At 46.9% G+C, this 18475-nt stretch overlaps 1 protein-coding gene across 2 annotated transcripts; it reads right to left on the bottom strand.

Annotated features, from left to right (window-relative positions):
* Window positions 1-2055: 2055 nt before the first annotated feature.
* On the bottom strand, window positions 2056-18059 carry LOC118580458 (zinc finger protein 28-like). 2 transcript variants are annotated; one of them, XM_036182198.1, is made up of 7 exons: window positions 17754-18059; window positions 17106-17197; window positions 10322-10448; window positions 10053-10148; window positions 9078-9229; window positions 6749-6863; window positions 2056-5167 (listed from the first exon to the last, which is right to left on the bottom strand). In XM_036182198.1, the coding sequence occupies exons 1-7, from the start codon at window positions 17959-17961 to the stop codon at window positions 3468-3470; spliced, it is 2490 nt and encodes an 829-aa protein (XP_036038091.1). In that variant the 5' UTR covers window positions 17962-18059; the 3' UTR covers window positions 2056-3467. The 2 variants fall into 2 exon arrangements, with proteins under 2 accessions (XP_036038091.1, XP_036038099.1); XM_036182206.1 differs by lacking the exons at window positions 17106-17197; window positions 17754-18059 and having other exon boundaries at window positions 10359-10417.
* Between the last annotated feature and the right edge of the window lie 416 nt (window positions 18060-18475).

Here is an 18475-nt window from a genome sequence, read left to right as displayed (position 1 = left end):
CCCAAGAAGGCCGCTGTGGCTTCTGCAGTGGAAGACAACTGTGGGCAATGGATGAGATTTAGAAGGCATCAGGGACACACACCAAGATTGGAGAAAAATATGTGCATTTGTAATTTGTGTACTTGTGATTTCTGAGTCTGTGTATGTCTATTTCATGCTTTAGTTAATGCTCCCTGACATAATCCACCCTCATCCCTAGGTTTACCTTTCCCGATAAGGCTGAATATTCCAAGACTACACATCTTCACCCTGTTCAGGGTTTAATTTTTAGTGACAAATGAGTGTTTGACACATAGGATTTATGGGACAGATAATGGAAACAGATCGACATTCTTGAGGCCCCGACCAGGTGTTGAGCATAATTAAAGCATACTCTTGAAAAGTTACTGGCTGGGCATGGTGGCACAGGCCTTTAATCCCAGCACTTGGAAGGCAGAACTAGGTGGGTCTCTGGGTTCGAGGCCAGCATGGTCTACAGAGTGAGTTCCAGGAAGGTCTGGGCAATGTAGAGAGACCCTGTCTCAAAAACAAATAAACAAACAAATGAAAAAAGGTCAGTACTATCATTGCAAAATTGTTTAAATTCTTAAAAGCACTCCTGGTGTTCTTTTTCTTGTTAATAGGTAAAGATGCTGGATGAGAGTTGGAGAAATGGCTCAGAGGTTAAGAGCACTGGCTGCTCTTCTAGAGGTCCTGAGTTCAACTCCCAACAATCACATGGTGGTGAACAACCATCTATAAGGAGATCTGGTGCCCTCTTCTGGCCTGCAGGCAGAATACTGTATATATAATAAATCTTCAAAAAAAATTAAAAAATAAACAAACAAACAAAAAAGATTCTGGATGAGGGAGGCAATTTGAGCCTCTAATTGGTAGCTACTGGACTCTCTTGCTGCCTTAAGCAATAGGACTGGCAGCCAAAACAGTCAAATGGACTGACTACCTTTACGCAAACACAGGCCATCTTGAACATTTGTGGCATGCCATGAATTTCTCCGGCCCCTAAAGGCACAGACACAGCCAGGGCTGTTCCCAGCAGTCCATACCACAAGCCTCAGTGAACTCTACATCCCAGATTGTTAAACTGTGTAACTGGATGTAAGCACTGTGAAAAGTCTGCAAACCACAAGAGGCTCTTGAATGCATAACAACCCAAAACTCAGAATCAAACATGGAACGAGCCTGCAGTCATTTGGTAGCAATCTCCCAGGTTGCATTGCATGGTTTCACTGCAGCCTTGGCCTGAACACTTGTGTACTTTTCTCTGTGGATGTTGTCACACTATGCAGTGCCAACAAGGCTGTCCGAACCCCCTTGACTGAGATTTGAGACTTGAATGTTAGGAACTGCAGTGTCTTCACTACGGGTACTAAGTATTCTGTTCTTTTTTTTTTTTTTTTTGAGCTGAGGATAGAACCCAGGGCCTTGGGCCTGCTAGGCAAATGCTCTACCACTGAGCTAAATCCCCAAGTATTCTGCTCTTAATATAAAGCAAAATAAAACGAAACTTTCAATGTTTTCCTCCTGTTGTTCCTCAGTGTGTATCAAATTCCTGTATCTTTGGGCTGGATTAGCATATTTGAAATCTTAAATTCCTGTTTCGAGTTGCTCATTTGAGGATCCAGTGCTCTCTTCTGGCCTCTGGAGGTACACGAACACATGTGGCACACACTCACATGCACACAAATAAACAAAAAGCCAAGTGTGGTGGCGCACACCCTTATTCTCATTGCTTGGGAGGCAGAGGCAGGTGGATCTCTATGAATTCAGTCATCCTGGTCTACATAGCAAGTTCCATGACGGCCAAGGCTTCACAAAGAGACCCTGTCTCAAAATAAATAAATAATAAATAAAAAATAAATAATAAATAAAAAATAATAATAAATAAATAATAAATAAATAAATAAATACTTTATATGCTTGTCTGATTCCTGAAGTTGTCAACATATCCTCCTCGTGGTACTCATTTTGGAAAGTAATCCATAAATGTTTTAATATTTTCTATCAATATATTTCTTTTATTGAGTTTTATATCATTTAATAATCTCACCTCTTCATAAGCTGCTCATAAGCCGAATTTTTAAAGTCTCTATTGCTTGTGTTTGGAGCGTGCCTGCGACAGCACTTGTGTGAAGGTGTGAACTCAGGACAACCCTCAGGAGTTGTCTCCTTCTACCACCTGAGTCCCAAGGATCAAACTCAGTTGTCAGGATTGGCAACAGGAGCCTTTACCTGCTCAGCCATCACACTGGCCCGATAGTCTTGGGTTTGGGTTTGGTTTTTTTTTTGGTCAGGGTTTATTATTGCCATGAAGTTAGGAACTTTTGTACCTTCTCCTCCTCAGCTGTAAATATCTGTAGCTTAATGTGGCCGTGGTCTCCAGCGCAGCCATCAACTCTGCCACTGTGACAGACCAACGATCATTGCTGTAGCTCAACAAAACTCTGTTTTAGCTCTCTGAGCCAAATGGTCCTCATCACGATACAACTTCCCCTCTGAAGACAGAAGGAAGCATCACAAACAATATGTAAGTGAATGTGTGGCTGCATGCCAAGACAACTTCACCTACAGACCCTAAAATGTAACTTTCACACAATCACCAATGTTTAAAACCACTTAACACATTTTTAGAAATTTAGATTATGGTCCATACAAAAATAATCAGTTTGCTGCTCCACTGTAGATCAGTTTGCCCCAGAGTTAATACCTGGATGTTTACCAAGAATGCATTCATAAACCAGTGACTTTCAATAGATCAAATCCTTCAGTTTTCTCATTCTTAAGTAGTTTGTTGGTAGTTGTAAGTACATATATATAAAACCTTGCACTTTTCCAGTTGTTTTGATTCATCTGTGTCAGGTGGCCTACACACTTACACTGTCTATCCTTTTATTGCCATGTGTGTAGTGGAGTTACCTCACTAAAAGTTCTATTACCATACTTACATTCACGTAGTTCAAATCCAAAGCCATGACACAATTCAGCAGTGTGGGATCGACTGTGTTGTTTTTATTTAGAGACAGGGTCTCACTAAGCTGCCCCGCTGGCCTTGAATTCATGAACACTAGGATTACAGATGAGCCCACCATACCACTGGCTTAGCATCAAGCTGTCACGGAAAAGAAGCAAGCCTCATCAACAACTCAGAGACTCCCTTTCTGTTCTGAAATCTGGTTTCTCCTAGCCTCATTCTATTGCATCATTCAAATAAAACAACCATTTTCAAAAATAAACCTTTAAAAGAGCCAAGTTTTGTTTGCTGAATACTTGGCACAGATCAGGCACTGTACTAAGCACACCTTAGGCATTAATACAAGTTTTTGATGAGCAAATTAATTACATGTACACTCCAAAACTAACCCAACCTGACTGAAACATGAAGAACAAACCTGTAAGGGACAAAAGGGAACAAAGGGACAGAGAGGTGAACTGTTAAAGTAGTGGAGTGGAGCGGCAATGTTTTGAGATTATGATGATGAAAGGGAGGATGGATTCCACACAAATTTGGGGAAGAGATCCACAGGACCGGATGTGGAAGGCAAAGAAGGGTGAGTGGACGCCTCTCCAGAATGAATTCGTTGATGGTGAGCAAAGTGTGCGGTCTGCCTGAAGGCCTTGCTGCCCTTCTTACAGTTACATGCTCTCTCTCCAGTATGGACTCTCTTATGTTGGTTAAGATGTCCGATTTGGATGAAGGTTTTCCTACATTCCTTACACTCGTACGGTTTCTTCCCAGAATGAATTCTCTGATGCACACTAAGAGACTGGCGATGGCTGAAGGCCTTGCCACACGCACTGCACTCATAAGGCTTCTCTCCAGTGTGACATCTACGATGGCAAGTGAGGGAGGATTTGGTCTTGAAGGCCTTCCCACATTGCACACACTCATAAGGTCTCTGGCCGGTGTGAAGTCTCTGGTGTTGAGTACAGGATGAGTTATCCCCAAAGGCCTTCCCACACTCCAGACATTTATAGGGCTTCTCTCCAGTGTGAACCCTCTGATGCTGAATGAGGTGAGTGGTCTGGCTGAAGGCCTTGCCACATTCCTTACACTCATACGGTTTCTCTCCCGTATGAGTTTTCTGGTGCTGTGCAAGGTGAGCCTTCTGCGTAAACGCTTTCTTACAAACCTTACACTCATAAGGCTTCTCTCCTGTGTGAATTCTCTGGTGAGTGGCAAGCTGTGAGCTGATGCTGAAAGATTTCCCACATTCCCCACACTCGAAGGGCTTCTCCCCCGTATGGATCCGCAAATGACTAGCAAGGTGTATCTTCTGCCTAAAAGCTTTCCCACATTCTTTACATTTAAAAGGCTTTTCTCCAGAATGCACTCTTTGATGCTGAGTGAGCGACGCGTGATGGCTGAAGGCTTTTCTGCAAATATCACACTCATATGGTTTTTCTCCAGTATGAATCCTTTGGTGCACAGTGAGGGATGAGCCGTATCGAAAGGATTTGTGACACACGTCACATTTGTAAGGCTTTTCTCCAGTGTGAATTCTCCTATGCTGGTTAAGCCCTATGTGATCACTGAAGGCTTTACCACAATCGATGCAATCAAAGGGTTTCTCCCCGGTGTGATAGTACCTCCAGTGACGGACAAGGGAGGTGTTCTGTATGAAAGCCTTGCCACACTCGATGCACTCATACGGCTTCTTGCCTGTGTGGCACCTCTGGTGGCGTGCGAAAGAGGAGCCATCACTGAAGGCTTTCCCACACTCCTCACACTTATAGGGTTTCTCTCCGGTGTGAATTCTCTGGTGAACCGTAAGGGATGAGCTCTGGGTGAAAGTTTTCTTACATTCATTACATTTAAAAAGTTTTTTGCCTGCATAGATTCCTGTTTCTTTTATGACCACTGAATGTGGGGGAAAACTTTTACCTGAATCGCAATTATGACGTCTCTCTTCTGAACTGTTCAAATGAAACCATCTTCCAGATGTGATATACACACAATCTCTCCCCTCTGGGAAGGCTTTGCTCTGAGCAACCATCTCTTGCTCAAACAGTGTGTCCTGACCATTCCTTTCAGACACACACTCAGAACCCCAATTTTCTCTGAAGGTGGAGCACTCGAATTTAGTGCTGGAAGTTCTGTCTGTCACCCTTTTGGCATTTGAGTCCTGCTTTGGAAACAAATCCTGGGCCTCAGGTAGAGACGGCTGGCCTGAAATAGATGAAGAAACGTGACCTTCTTTATTATGTATCAAGAGGAGCGATCTTCTGCTTTCTCCTTGCACTATGACCTCTGTCTACCCTTCCTATGGGCACAAAGGAGCCACTAGGAATGACATCCTTGTTTCTCTACAATACCTGAGTCAAAAACTTCAGACTTTACTTCCTACAAGTTATCCACTCATGTCTCATCTACTCCAATAGAGGGATCCTTCAATGGTTTATACATGCGCGTGTGGGCGCACACACACACACACACACACACACACACAGACACACACACACACGCACACACAGACACACACAGACACACACAGACAGAGTTTTCCTTTTCTCTAGTCATCTGCTGATGTCCAGCTGATATTCAAAATAAAACAACTGGGTCATTTAATCTTTAAAGATGCCCAAAAAATTGAGAGGCAGACAAGCACCCAACTAGATAAGAAAAAGAGAAAACCACAGGGAAATGAGTTGTTTTAAAAAAAAAAAAAAGTGAAAAAGGAAGAAGAGTCATTCTGAAATCTAACAGTGTGATTTTTCTCTCCAGACTTGCAAGACTTAGTCAAGGACCAAGATTTCAGGAACCAAACATGAACCATGGAAAGTAGTAGCTAGGCCAGAGAACAAGTCATAAGACCACTGCCCTTTCCCAGAGCAGTAACACCTGTTTACTAACCGGAGGCTCCCAAAGATAAGACCATTCCACAGTCAGGTGCCATGGCAACCAAATGTAAAGAGCATTCCATGGTCAGGTAGCCTAGCAACAGAACAAATGGCCCCTGACCAGTGACCTTAGCAGACATCTTGCACAACCTGCACGTCTCCCACGTCTTGCACCCCTTCCATGTCTTTTCCCCTTCCCCACTTCCTGCCCCCTCCCCTCCTATGCTATATAAGCCTTGCAGAGAGAAATAAAATCTGCAGCTTGATCAGAATCCTGTCTTGCTGTGCTCCCTTGTGTCGTCCCGTCTCTTTCATTCGCTCCCACAGGTGGGTCGCCCCCGTTGAAACCCCGCTGGCCGGGACAAGATTTGGCACAGTTTTCAGTGTGTGGTGGTGAGGATTAGCACCCTGGCCAAAGCTACAGTGACGTCATCACACCATCTCCACACTCACCTGGAAACAAGCCTGGTGCCAGCTCTCTCTGCACCAGCGAGGGCTACTTCCCTTGCCCAGTAAAGAGACAAAACCTGTTTAGAAACATGGCGTCCTGACAGTGTTTGCTTATGCTCCTGTCACTCTGAGCTGCAGTGAGCTGCTCCCTGACTCTGACAGAAAAGAACTGCTCCTCCAGGGAGAATTGGGGGGGGGGGGGACTCCACACAGCACTTCTGCAGAGGACTGAGTCCGTTTCCCAGGGCTCACATCAGGAGGTGCACAACCACTTCCAACTACAGCTCCAGGGGATCTGATGCCTCTTCTGACCTCCACTGGCCGCTTCTCTCTCTCACACACACACACACACACACACACACACACACACACACACTGGAAAGTAAATATTAAACAAACAAAAAGCAAAAAGCAAGGACTCCTGAAGACAGACTCAGATCTGGGAAGAAGACGGCCTTACCTAAGGACCCCAGGTCATCACAGGTCTCCCATGTCGCCTCCTTACAGAAACTCTTTGGAGCTGATGCAAGCTGCGGAGAGCTGTCTCTAGCCATATCTGGGATGGTCTTCAAGCCCTGAAAAGGTGTGAAAACACACTCAAGAACCTGTGTGACCAGAGTAGGATGGTACACATCCACCCCGTCAACAGCACACTCTGACCACAGGTGTCACCTGAGTGCTAGAGAGGTTATATTGTGAAGTGTGTGTGTGTGTGTGTGCGTGTGTGTACTCACTTGAGTGCTAGAGAGGTTATATTGTGAATTGTGTGTGTGTGTGCGCATGTGTGTGTGTGTGTATGCACTTGAGGGATTGAAGAAAGAACATGTCACTGAGTGAGGTCGTCTAGAAAAACAGCTGCCTTCTTCATCCGATCAACCATGCCTCCTTTCAAGAGACCAGCAAGAGCAGCCTGTGGGTTGCTGACACTCGCTTAGAGGAGGTGAGAGTCACAGGACCCTCACTTGAGACTCAGCCACTCCTCCCAGACATCTGAATGCAGTCTGTCCTTCTGCACATGGCATCAGAAAGCACACAGGCTGGGGGCAGGGATGGGATGGGAGTCCATCTATGCCACTATGGAGAAAAGCCACTGCTCATGACAGGTGAAGACTTTCCAGTGTGGCCACTCTGGGCTCACCCAGAGTCCTCCCAGCATCTCCTGACCTATATGCTCTGGAAGTAACTCCAATATACACATTAGTTCTCCTGGGTGAACTTGAGTGAAACCGTACTGTGGTGTGCTGGCTAGTTTTATGGCAAGTTGATCAAGACAGAACTTCAATTAAGGAAATATTCCCACCAGACTGGCCTACAGGCAATCCTGCAGGGTATTTTCTTAATCAGTGATTGATGTGGGAAGGACAAGCCCATTGTGAGTGCTGCCACCTCTGGACCCATGGTCCAAGATATAAAAATAGGCTGAATATGCCATGGGGAGCGAGCCAGTATGCAGCACTCCTCCATGGCCTCTGCATCAGCTCCTGCCCCCAGGTTCCTGCCCTGCTTGAGTCTCTGCCCTGACTTTCCTGGATGATGGACTATAAGATGCTATATGAAATAACCCTTTCCTCCCCAAGCTGCTTCTGGTCATGGTGTTTTATCACAGCACTAGAACCTAACTGAGACATTTGGTCATCAGTTCCTGATGAGGAAGCAGCGTGCTCTCATCTTCTCAGGGAGGAATTCTCCCTGCGGACGTCACCGCCTTGTTAAATAGAAACACAGAGTCAGGGAGGAATTCTCCCTGTAGATGTCACCGCCTTGTTAAATAGAAACACAGAGTCAGGGAGGAATTCTCCCTGGAGATGTAACCATCTTGTTAAATAAGAAACACAGAGCCAACTGCAGAGTGAAAAGCCAAGAGGTCAGAGCAACAGCTGAGAGCTGAAAACCTTACCCTTCACTGCTGCCCTGTCTTTCCTCTCCGCAAGAGACCTACTTCCTGTGTCCTGTCTTTTATATAAACTTTCTGTTCTGCCCTCTCATTGGTTGTAAACCCAGCCACATGACCTCCTTGTCACTGCCTGTCTGTACAGACCTCCAGGTTGTCTATGGTTGGTATTGAGATTGAAGGCGTGTGTCTGCTATGCTGGCTGTATCCTTGAACACACAGAGATCCACCTAGCTCTGCCTCCCAAGTGCTGGGATTAAAAGTGAGCACCACCACTGCCCAGCTTCTGCTATGGCTTGCTCTGACCCCAAGGCAACTTTATTAATATACAAATAAAATCACATTTCAGTACAAATAAAATATCACCACATTTCCCAGCAGGGGAAACAGGAGGAACTACTGAGACTCTGCTCAGAGTTCTCAGACGCTCGCTCTAAATCACACTTCATTCCCCTGAAGAGCTTGTTTGGGACTCATCCCCTCCCTCCCTCTATTTGTACACGAGCGTGCTCGCTCGCTCTCTTTCTCTCTTTCTCTCTCTCTCTCTCTCTCTCTCTCTCTCACACACACACACACACACACACACACACACACACACACACACAAGTGTCTGCATGGGCTGGAGAGATGGCTCAGAGGTTAAGAGCACTGACTGCTTGCTCTTCCAGAGGTTCTGAGTTCAATTCCCAGCAACCACATGGTGGCTCACAACCATCTGTAATGAGATCTGGCACCCTCTTCTGGCCTGCAGGAACATATGCAGGCAGAACACTATATATAATAAATAAATAAATAAATCTTTAAAAAAATATTAAAAAAAAAAAGAGTGTATGCACATGGGAATTTCTCCACTGTCTAAGGAATCATAAATGGCTGCCTGAAGTTTATCCGCACTTACCCTCAGTGTCTGGAACATGGCATCACCATCCCAGTTTCCCCCTAACATAGAGCACTTGGGTCTAAGGTGCAGGAGCTGTTTTTTCACCATTGCCTGGGAAAACTTTCCTTCACCTAAGTCCTTTGGAGGGAACTTCTGCACAGCCTTTAAGTCTAAAAGACAGTAACAAAGCAACAGCCCTTATTATTTGTTGTTTGTGGGAGGTTGGGGGGCACAGGTGTGGTGCACAGGTAATACATGCAGGCAAAATACTCCTACACACAAAATAATTTTTAAAAATAAAAAGTGAAGCCGGTGGTGGTGGCACACGCCTGTAATTCCAGCACTCGGAAGGCAGAGGCAGGTGGATCTCTGTGAGTTCGAGGCCAGCCTGGTCTACAGAGCTAGTCCAGGACAGGCTCCAAAGCTAAGGAGAAATCCTGTCTCGAAAAACCAAAATAAATAAATAAATAAATAAATAAAAAGTGAAGTCAGTGGAGCTAGAGAGAGGCTCAGCTGTTTAGATCACTTGCTGCTCTTCCAGAGGACCAGGGTTCAATTCCCAGCACTTGAATGGTGGCTCACAACTGTAACTGTGGTTCCAGGAGAGTTACTGTCCTCTTTGCAGGCACCAGGCATGCATGTGCTTCAGGGTCCAGATAGATGCACAGGCAAAACACTCACATACACAAAACTATTAAAAAGAAAAGACAGGGTGACAAAGGAAGAGCTCTGACCCCTGGCCTACATACAAACACACACAGGTGTGTTCACCTAAACACATACATGTACACACACATAAACACATATGTCTACATATATTTTCTTTAAGTATGAGCTCCTAAGACTGAAAGGCAAAGGAGGGATGTAGACAGAAGTCAATTATCTGTCAGGGGATAGAACCGTGTTGGAGAGCAGAGAGGGAGCATGAGCATGCCCAAGAGGCCAGTGTCTGTGGCCAGCAGCAGCCACACTACTCCCCTTCCTCGCGCTCACCTGGACACCGGCCTCTTGCCCTCTTTCTTTCCACTGCCCAGGGATCTTCTCCTTGTTCCAACAAGGCGATCATATCTGGCTTAGAAGCACAAAGTCCTGATCCAGGAGAAAAACAGAAAAGGAAAGGGAAACGGGAAGTCATGCTGGGGTCGGTTTGACCGGTTTGACCGAGGAGGGCGCTGCAGCAGGGGTCGGGGAGAATGAGTGAAAGGCGCCAGGACCACAGGCATGGACTGGAAGAGGCGGGGCAGGAGTGCGGACCCCCTCACCCAGGGACGCCAGGTTCCTGTAGTTGTCCAGCATCACCTTCCAGTACAGACTCCTCTGCTCCGAGCTGAGCCATCCCCACTCCTCCTGGGAGAACACAACAGCCACATCCCCAAACGTCACCAAGCCCTGAAATGACACAATGCATCCTTGCTCAGCCAGTGCCCATGAACACAGGTGACCACGGGGTTCTTAGATGAACTGTCACCTCCCACCTTGTGCTCAAGCCCTCACCCTAGTCATATGGATGGAAAAGCATTTGGAGACTGTCTTTGTCACGGTTTCTATTGCTGTGATGAAACACCATGACCAAAAGCAAGTTGGGGAAGGAAGGGTTTATTAGGCTTACACTTCAGGAAGCCAGCACAGGAACTCAAACAGGGCAGGAGCAGATGCAGAGGCCATGGAGGGGTGCTGCTTATTGGCTTATTCCTCATGGTTGCTCAGTTTGTTCTTATAGAACTCTGGACCACTAGCCCAGGGGTGGCCCCATCCATAATGAACTGGGCCCTCCTCCATTGATCACTAAGAAAATGCCCTATAGGCCTGCCCACAGCCCCATCTTATGGTGACATTTATTGAGGTTCCCTCCTCTCAGATGACACAAGGTGACATAAAACAAGCCAGTACAGGCATGTATTCACATAAAACATTTGTCATCAATTTCTAACGATACATATGAAAGTCAAGTTGTCCTGAGTACCATAGGTTCTTAGAGCCTGTCTCTACCTTGAGACACACATACAGCCTGGAACAGCACAAGGACCAGGGAAGAAACCAAGAGAGGGTTCTCAAAAACTCCAAAGAGCCGATCCCCAGCTGGGGCCTAAGGGCTGCTATTGCCCATCATTTTCACTGCAAGTTCATTAACACTAAAACATGACCTACTTTTTTTTTCTAAAAAAAAAATGTGTGCTAAGAATTAAAAGCACTATCAAGTTTTTAAATTAATATAATGCCTTTAGGCGCTGACATGGTGATGTAGGCCTATAATGCCAGCAGTTGTGGGGGGCAGAAACTAAAGGGCTCCAGGTTTGAGGCTCATGTGGAATATACAGAGACAGAGAGATGCAGCCTATTGGCCATGGTGGTTCAGGCTGATATTCTAACACCATGGAGATGGAGGCAGGAATATCTGGAATTCAAGGCCCTCTCAAATTAAATATCAAGTTCAAGACCTGCCTGGACTATGTGAGACCATGTCTCAAAATATAAAATTTGGAATGGGATGGGAGAGTAGGGGAGGGGAGGAGAGGGGAAGAGAAGAGAGGAGGGGTTGGGGATTTAGCTCAGTGGTAGAGTGCTTGCCTATCAAGCACAAGGCCCTGGGTTCGATCCTCAGCTCGAAAAAATAAAAGAGAAGAGAGGAGAAGAGTCTCAGTACAATGACATGGAAGATCTTCAGGACATATTGTGCCCCAAAACACAAGTTGTGGAATCAGAAGAACAGGTGGTGTCTTAGTTAGGGTTACTATTGCTGTGATGAAACCCCAGGACCAAAGCTCTTTGGGGAGGAAAGGGTTTACTTGGCTTGTGTATCTACACTGTAGTCCACCACTGAAGGAAGTCAGGGCAGAAACTCAAACAGGGCAGGAACCTGGAGGCAGGAGCTGATGGAGGGGTGCTGCTGACTGGTTTGCTTCCCATGGCTTACTCAACCTGCTTTCCTACAGAACCCAGGACCGCGGCACCACCCACAACAGGCTTGGCCCTCCCTCATCAATCACTGACTAAGAAAATGCCCTACCACTCTGTCTCATGGAGGCAATTTCTTAACTGAGGCTCCCTCCTCTCACATAACTTTAGCTCACGTCAAGCTGACATAAAACTATCCAGCACAGTTGGTATGATGCAAACACACCAGAGTTGCCTTGTTTTCCTTTCAGCTCCACAGGCACAGGGAGAAATGTACCGTAAATGTAGGGAAGGATATACCCTAAAACACTGATAGAGATTCCTCTCAAAGATGAGGATCCTAGTTGGAAGCAATGTCCAGGGAATTTTAGATTTGGTCCTTTTACATTGTAGACTGACTGGCAAGATGGCTCAGTGGGTAAAGCTGCCAGGCCTGACAATGTGAGTTTGATCTCTGGAGTCCACATGGTGAGAAGGGAGAAGCTGCGAGTTGTCCTCTGACCACCCACTGCACACACACACACTCACACACACACTCACACACACACTCACACACACTCACACACACACTCACACACACACACTCACACACACTCACACACACACTCACACACACACTCACACACACTCACACATACACACACTCACACACACACACACTCACACACACACATACACACACTCACACACATACACACACACATACACACACTCACACACATACACACACATACACACACTCACACACACACACACTCACACACACATACACACACTCACACACATACACACACACTCACACACACACTCACTCACACACACACACACACACACACACACACACACCCCACCCCTAGAGATCCTCTCTCAAAATGAAAGATGGGGAAGAAGGATGGATGAAGCTATCTTGTCAGCCTTCCAATCTGGGTACCCCTCACTGCTCCACACCTAAGTCTTCACTCAACCAGTCTCAAGCTGAACAACACCTGAGCTCCTCTGCTGGACGGTCTGTGTGCTAGGAACCTAAGTTCCCACAAGTGAATAAGACACCATCATAACCTTAGCCTGCTGCCAAACTCTGAAGGCACTTTAACTCAATCATGGAAAGACAAGATAAAATGTTTGGGTTTGGGGGTTTTGTTTGTTTGTTTTGTTTTTTTCAAGACAGGGTTTCTCTGTAGCTTTGGTGCCTATCCTGGAACTCACTCTGTAGACCAGGCTGACCTGGAACTCACAGAGATCCGCCTGGCTCTGCCTCCCAAGTTCTGGGATTAAAGGTGTGTGCCGACACTGCCCAGCGATGAAATGGTTTTTAAGTGATTATCTGTATATGTGGGTTTGAGTGTGTATAGGCCGGGGCAATGCTGTGTATCTCTTCCTCATTCACGTTCTACTTAAAAAAAGAAAATAGGTGTTGGATTGAACTCAGGTCCTCATACTTGCCCAAACACTTTACTGGCTGAGCTATTTCCACAGGGTTCCCTGATGGGGTTCCCTAAGCTGGAGACGGAAAGAGCCGATGCAGTATCTATCATCTGGCAACACTTGCAGAGCTGAGAACTGCACTGTGAGCTTGAGCAAAACACAGCCTGCCTGTGCAGCTAGCCTCAACAAATGCTGCTCGGCTCTCGACGTTCTGCCTACATCCTGCCACAAAGAGGACTGACTGACTGCTTTTTGGTAAGCATCTTCATCTCGCTAGGAAGGATCAACACTAGTTTCCTGAGTTGATACCTTTAATTCTCAAAACTCAGCAAGATTTGGCAGTAGAAACCTTCAACTATACTAATATCCAAACATTTCAATGCAGACACAGTATTTCAAATAGTGTTCAAAGACAGAATTAGTGGGCAGCAGTTAATATAAAGACACATAACTGGCCTGCGTACCGAGAATAAGTGAATGTTGAATGCTCAGTCCAGAATGGGACACCTCGATCAGCCCCATACCCCAAAGGCTCAGGGGACATTATGGAAAAACTAGAAGATAACGAGGAGTGCTGTGACATGCTTTGCTGTGGAACAATCTTTTTATACAATATGAAAATGTATCATTCTCATTGGTTAATAAAGAGCTGACATGTTGATAGCTAGGCAGGATTTTTGGGGCAGAGGAATGCTGGGAAGAAGAAGGGAGGAGTCTCAGGAGTCATGAGGAGACATGGAGAGAAGCAAGATGAATGTGCCATGCTAGAAGAAATACTGTCATGTGGGAGAGCATAGATAAGAAATATGGGTTAATACAAAGTGTAAAAGTTAGCTAGTAACAAGCCCGAGCTATCAGCCGAGCATTTATAATTAATAGTAAGTCTCTGTGTGGTTATCTGGGAAGTGGCGAGTGGGACAGAAGAGTCCACCTACAACTCTGCCTTCTGGATATGACAAGGCTGTCACACTCATGAACTACTGAGCTGTGGTTACCTGCACAAGATCAAATCATCAAGGGCAGCCAGCAGCCAGCACTAACTGATTCAGTGTGTTACTCACAGAAAAAGAAAATGACATGAAGTGGGGGTTAGGGATTGGGGAAGGGAGGAGTCGTGGTGCCCATGATCAACATACATTGTTTACACACACAAAATTGGCAAGGAGTAAGTAAAAGATACTCTCTTTCAAAATAGTGAAAGGAAGCACGGTGCTGACTGTTTGCACAGGAACCCTTACATTATCACACAGTCTTCCACAGGCTTTTCACTGGACCAAGTCCTAGAGTTCCAACCTCGTGATTCTGGATGCTGTCTTGCACTCCTCTCTTTTTCTTTCCTTCAGATTTTCAAATACTTTTCATATATGCTTTACTAAACAAACCAAGTCATCTTTCTGTTTTTTTTAATCTGTATGTTCTTAGAAAGTTTTGAATTCGAGAAAACGGTGCCTATTTAGTGGAACATACTGTGTATACAGCAATGCAGTTTACATTAAGTGGCACCAAAACAGAATGGTTTTATAGGGTTTTTTGGTGTCAGTTTGGTTTTGGTTTTCGAGACAGGGCTTCTCTGGGTAGCCCTGATGGTCCTGGAACTTGCTCTGTAGACCAGGCTAGCCTTGGACTCAGAGATCCACCTGCCTCTGCCTCCCCAGTGCTGTGAATAAAAGGTGTGTGCCACCACAACTTTATAATTTTTAAACAGAAATTAGAAAGGAAAATCTTCAGAGTATAAAACTCCTCCCACTAAAACAATTGTTTTAGAAATCCCTTTTTCTAAGTGGGCCAATGTAACAAATATGTTGTCCAGTCATGTCTGAGTCCTATTGCATGCGTATCTATTCTCCCTAGTGTTTGTGACTGCCTTGTCACCATCAAGGAGACTAGAATTTGGTGACTCCCAAAGGAGAGAAAAGCAGTCAGATATTTTCTTATAACTGGCAATGATTGGTTTTGACTTTCCCTTTTTGAAACAAAATCTTGCCCGGATGCCTTGGCTTATCCCAAACTCCTGGGCTCAAGATGCTGCTGGATGACATATGGCAGTATCCTGAGTACTTAAGACAACAGAGCATGCACCACACCTGGCTCCCTCCCTCCTCCCTTTATTCTTTCAGTCTCTGTCTCTCCTCTCTCCCTCATGTGTGCATACACGCACACGCTCCCATGCCGGGTTTATGTGTTGAGACCCAAACACTGGTGCCCCACTGACGTACCCCAAGATTTGAGATTTTAAAGGGTGTGGTCATGAAATGAGAAGGCAATTTCCCAGAAACAAAGAGAACGAAGGCGGAGAGCAGATGTCGGTGACGCCGAGGAACCACGTCTCAGACGGCGTCTTCTCCTGGCTTTAGGGACACTGGAAAGGTTTGAGCAGAGAGCTGACACAGCAGGAGCTGACATGCAGAGCACTCTCTGGCACTCAGAAGAGAAAGGAGTAGAAGCAGAGGCTCTACAGAAGCTCAGAGGCATGCGGCGCAGAGGAAGAGATAAGGATGAAGGCCTGATGTCATAGTGTATACCTTTAATCCCAGCACCCAGGAGGCAGAGACAAGCAGATCTCCATGAGTCCAAGGCTGTCTACACAGCGAGCCCCTGGTTAGCCAAGGCTACATAAGGAGACCCTGTCTCAAAATCAAAGGAAACAGAGAAAAGGGGTCCCAGACCCAACGTAGGGATCTGGGCTCTCCCATGCTCCCTTGACTTTCTGGCAGCAGGTTGTGACTCCTAGAGATCAAGAAATGTTTTTAAGTTTAAAGTTATTTCTAAAAAACTATTATTACTTTTATACAAGCACACACGTGACAGTCACAAGACAACTTTCCGGAGTCATTTTTCTCTTTCCTCCATGTGGCTCCCTGGGATCAAATGCAGGTTGTCCAGCTGGGCAGCAAGTACCCTTACTTGGTGAGTCATTTCACCAGCTCAATTAAAAATTGTGTGGGGGGGGGGGGCGCGGTGTATGTGCCATGGGTATACAGTTCCTGTGCCCCTGCCACGACCAGCATGCACAGCAGCTTCCTTTACTGCTTTAAGACAGGGTTTCTCACTAAATTAGAAGTTCACCTTTTTGTCAAGGCTGCTGGGCCAGAGGGCTCTAGAATGTATCTGCCTCTGCCTGGAAATGCTGAGGTCTACGGGAACACACTTGCCTTCTTACACTGGTACTGGGGATTCACACTCAGGTCCTCGTACTGACAGAGCAAGTGCTCTTACCCACTGAGCCCTTGACTCAATCCCCTAAGTGGGGCTTAGCCGTCATATATTTCTCCTATGTTTCTCAAAGAAACCAGGTAGAATGTAAGAATTCTGAATGTAAGAATCCTTCTGAAGCAGGGCTTGATGGCACACACCTTTCATCCCAGCACTCAGGAGGCATACAGATCTCTGTGAGTTCAAGGCCAGCCTGGTCTACATAGTGAGTTCTAAGGCAGTCGGGACTAGATAGACCTTGTCAAAAAACAAAGTCCTTCTGAGACAAGTGGAACTACAAAGGGGATGATACATCATTTCTTCCACCAAGAAAGAACGGTTTCGATGAAAAGGAGGAGGAGGAGGATCCCTGATCAGTGTGAGGCTTTCCCTGTAGCCCATCACTCACCGGAGTATGAGGAAACAGCACCCAGGACAGGTCTCTTAAACTGAAAACTTTTCAGAGAAAATAAACATCATTAAGTGTTGAAAAGGCAAGACTATTTCGGGGAGCAGAGAGAAAATGTGACTCACCTGACACTTGGCTTTAAGTTTAGTCCCTGGAGGGGCAGCTTCCCGTTTGCGGTTAATCTCCGGGAGGAAGTTGATATCTCTGGAAAGCAGAGCTGGGGAAAAGGAAGGACTAGACACCAAGTCTACACCCTACACGTGCAGGGTCGGACCATTTTGAAAAGATGAGATGAGATCCCAATATTACCCTGTGCCAGAGTAGGGAGAGGCTAGAATGAGGAGTTTGGTTGTCTATTTTTTAAAAGTTTGTGTGTGTGTGTGTGTGTGTGTGTGTGTGTGTGTGTGTGTTGCCTGCATGTATATATGTGCACCACGTGCGTGTCTTGTGCCCATGAAGTTCAGAAGAGGGGATTATATCACTTGCAACTGGACTTAGGGGAGGTTGTGAGCCACCATGAGCCATCTCTCCAGCCCCCTGTGAGAGTTTCATCTCTTGAAGCATGGACATGGAGACAAGTCTAAACTAAGGTGACCACGGAGGCATCCACGTCCCCGGCTACACTTCTGCTTGACTGCCCTGGCTCAAAGCTGAGCTTTCAAGGATTGATTCCCGTCTAACATCACACTCAGAGCCCAGAGACACCATCTCCAGCAACAAGGCCTGGAGAACCTTCGGACCTTACCCTCCCTTCACACCCCGAAGAGACTCACCCTTGTGCGCAGGCCCCGAGGTCACCGCTCCGTGCCCGCCCTGGGCGGCCAGGCCGTTCTTGGAGCGCGGCCTTCCCCGGGCGGGACGCCCACCAGCGGCTGTAGTCCCCACCGCAGGACCTCCCCCAGCCCTGGGCTTTGTGCAGAGGGTGCCGCGCCCCAGGAGGGCCCGGGGCTCTCGCGGCCCCCCACTCGCCACCTCCCGCATGTCACACGAGGGGCACACGCTCTCCCGGCCAGGCGGCGGACGCCCTCCAAGGCCGAGACTCACGGACACACCCCCGGCCACACCCGCACCCTCCAGGCCACGCCCGCCACGCCCCGTCCAGCCACGCCCTCTCCCTGCCTAACCCGGCCCTGAAGGTTCCGACCCTCAGGCAGTTCAGCCGGAACGCGCCGGAAGAGGACCTTGCTTGCGCACAATGCCCGCTGGGAAATGTAGTTCCCAGACGGGAAACCGGTCACGCCAAGCCAAGCTCAGTCTGTCTTGCCCCAGGATGCTGAGAAGACCGTGACTGTGAACCACTGTTCCCTGCCGGAAACACGGATCGCGCGACATACAAAACAGTTCCCCAGGGGTTTCTGGGAGTTGAGGTGGCAGTCGGAGCATACGTGCGCGGTGGCAGGGCGACCAGCGCGTTGTTTGAGGTTCATTTGACTAAGGGGAATTGGAAGATGTCGTGAATTGGGCTGGGCTAATGCGGGCCTTGACAACTCCACAG

The sequence above is a fragment of the Onychomys torridus genome, chromosome 1 (assembly GCF_903995425.1).
Source record: "Onychomys torridus chromosome 1, mOncTor1.1, whole genome shotgun sequence".
Taxonomy (NCBI): Eukaryota; Metazoa; Chordata; class Mammalia; order Rodentia; family Cricetidae; genus Onychomys; species Onychomys torridus.
This window is presented reverse-complemented; position numbering and strand designations above follow the sequence as displayed.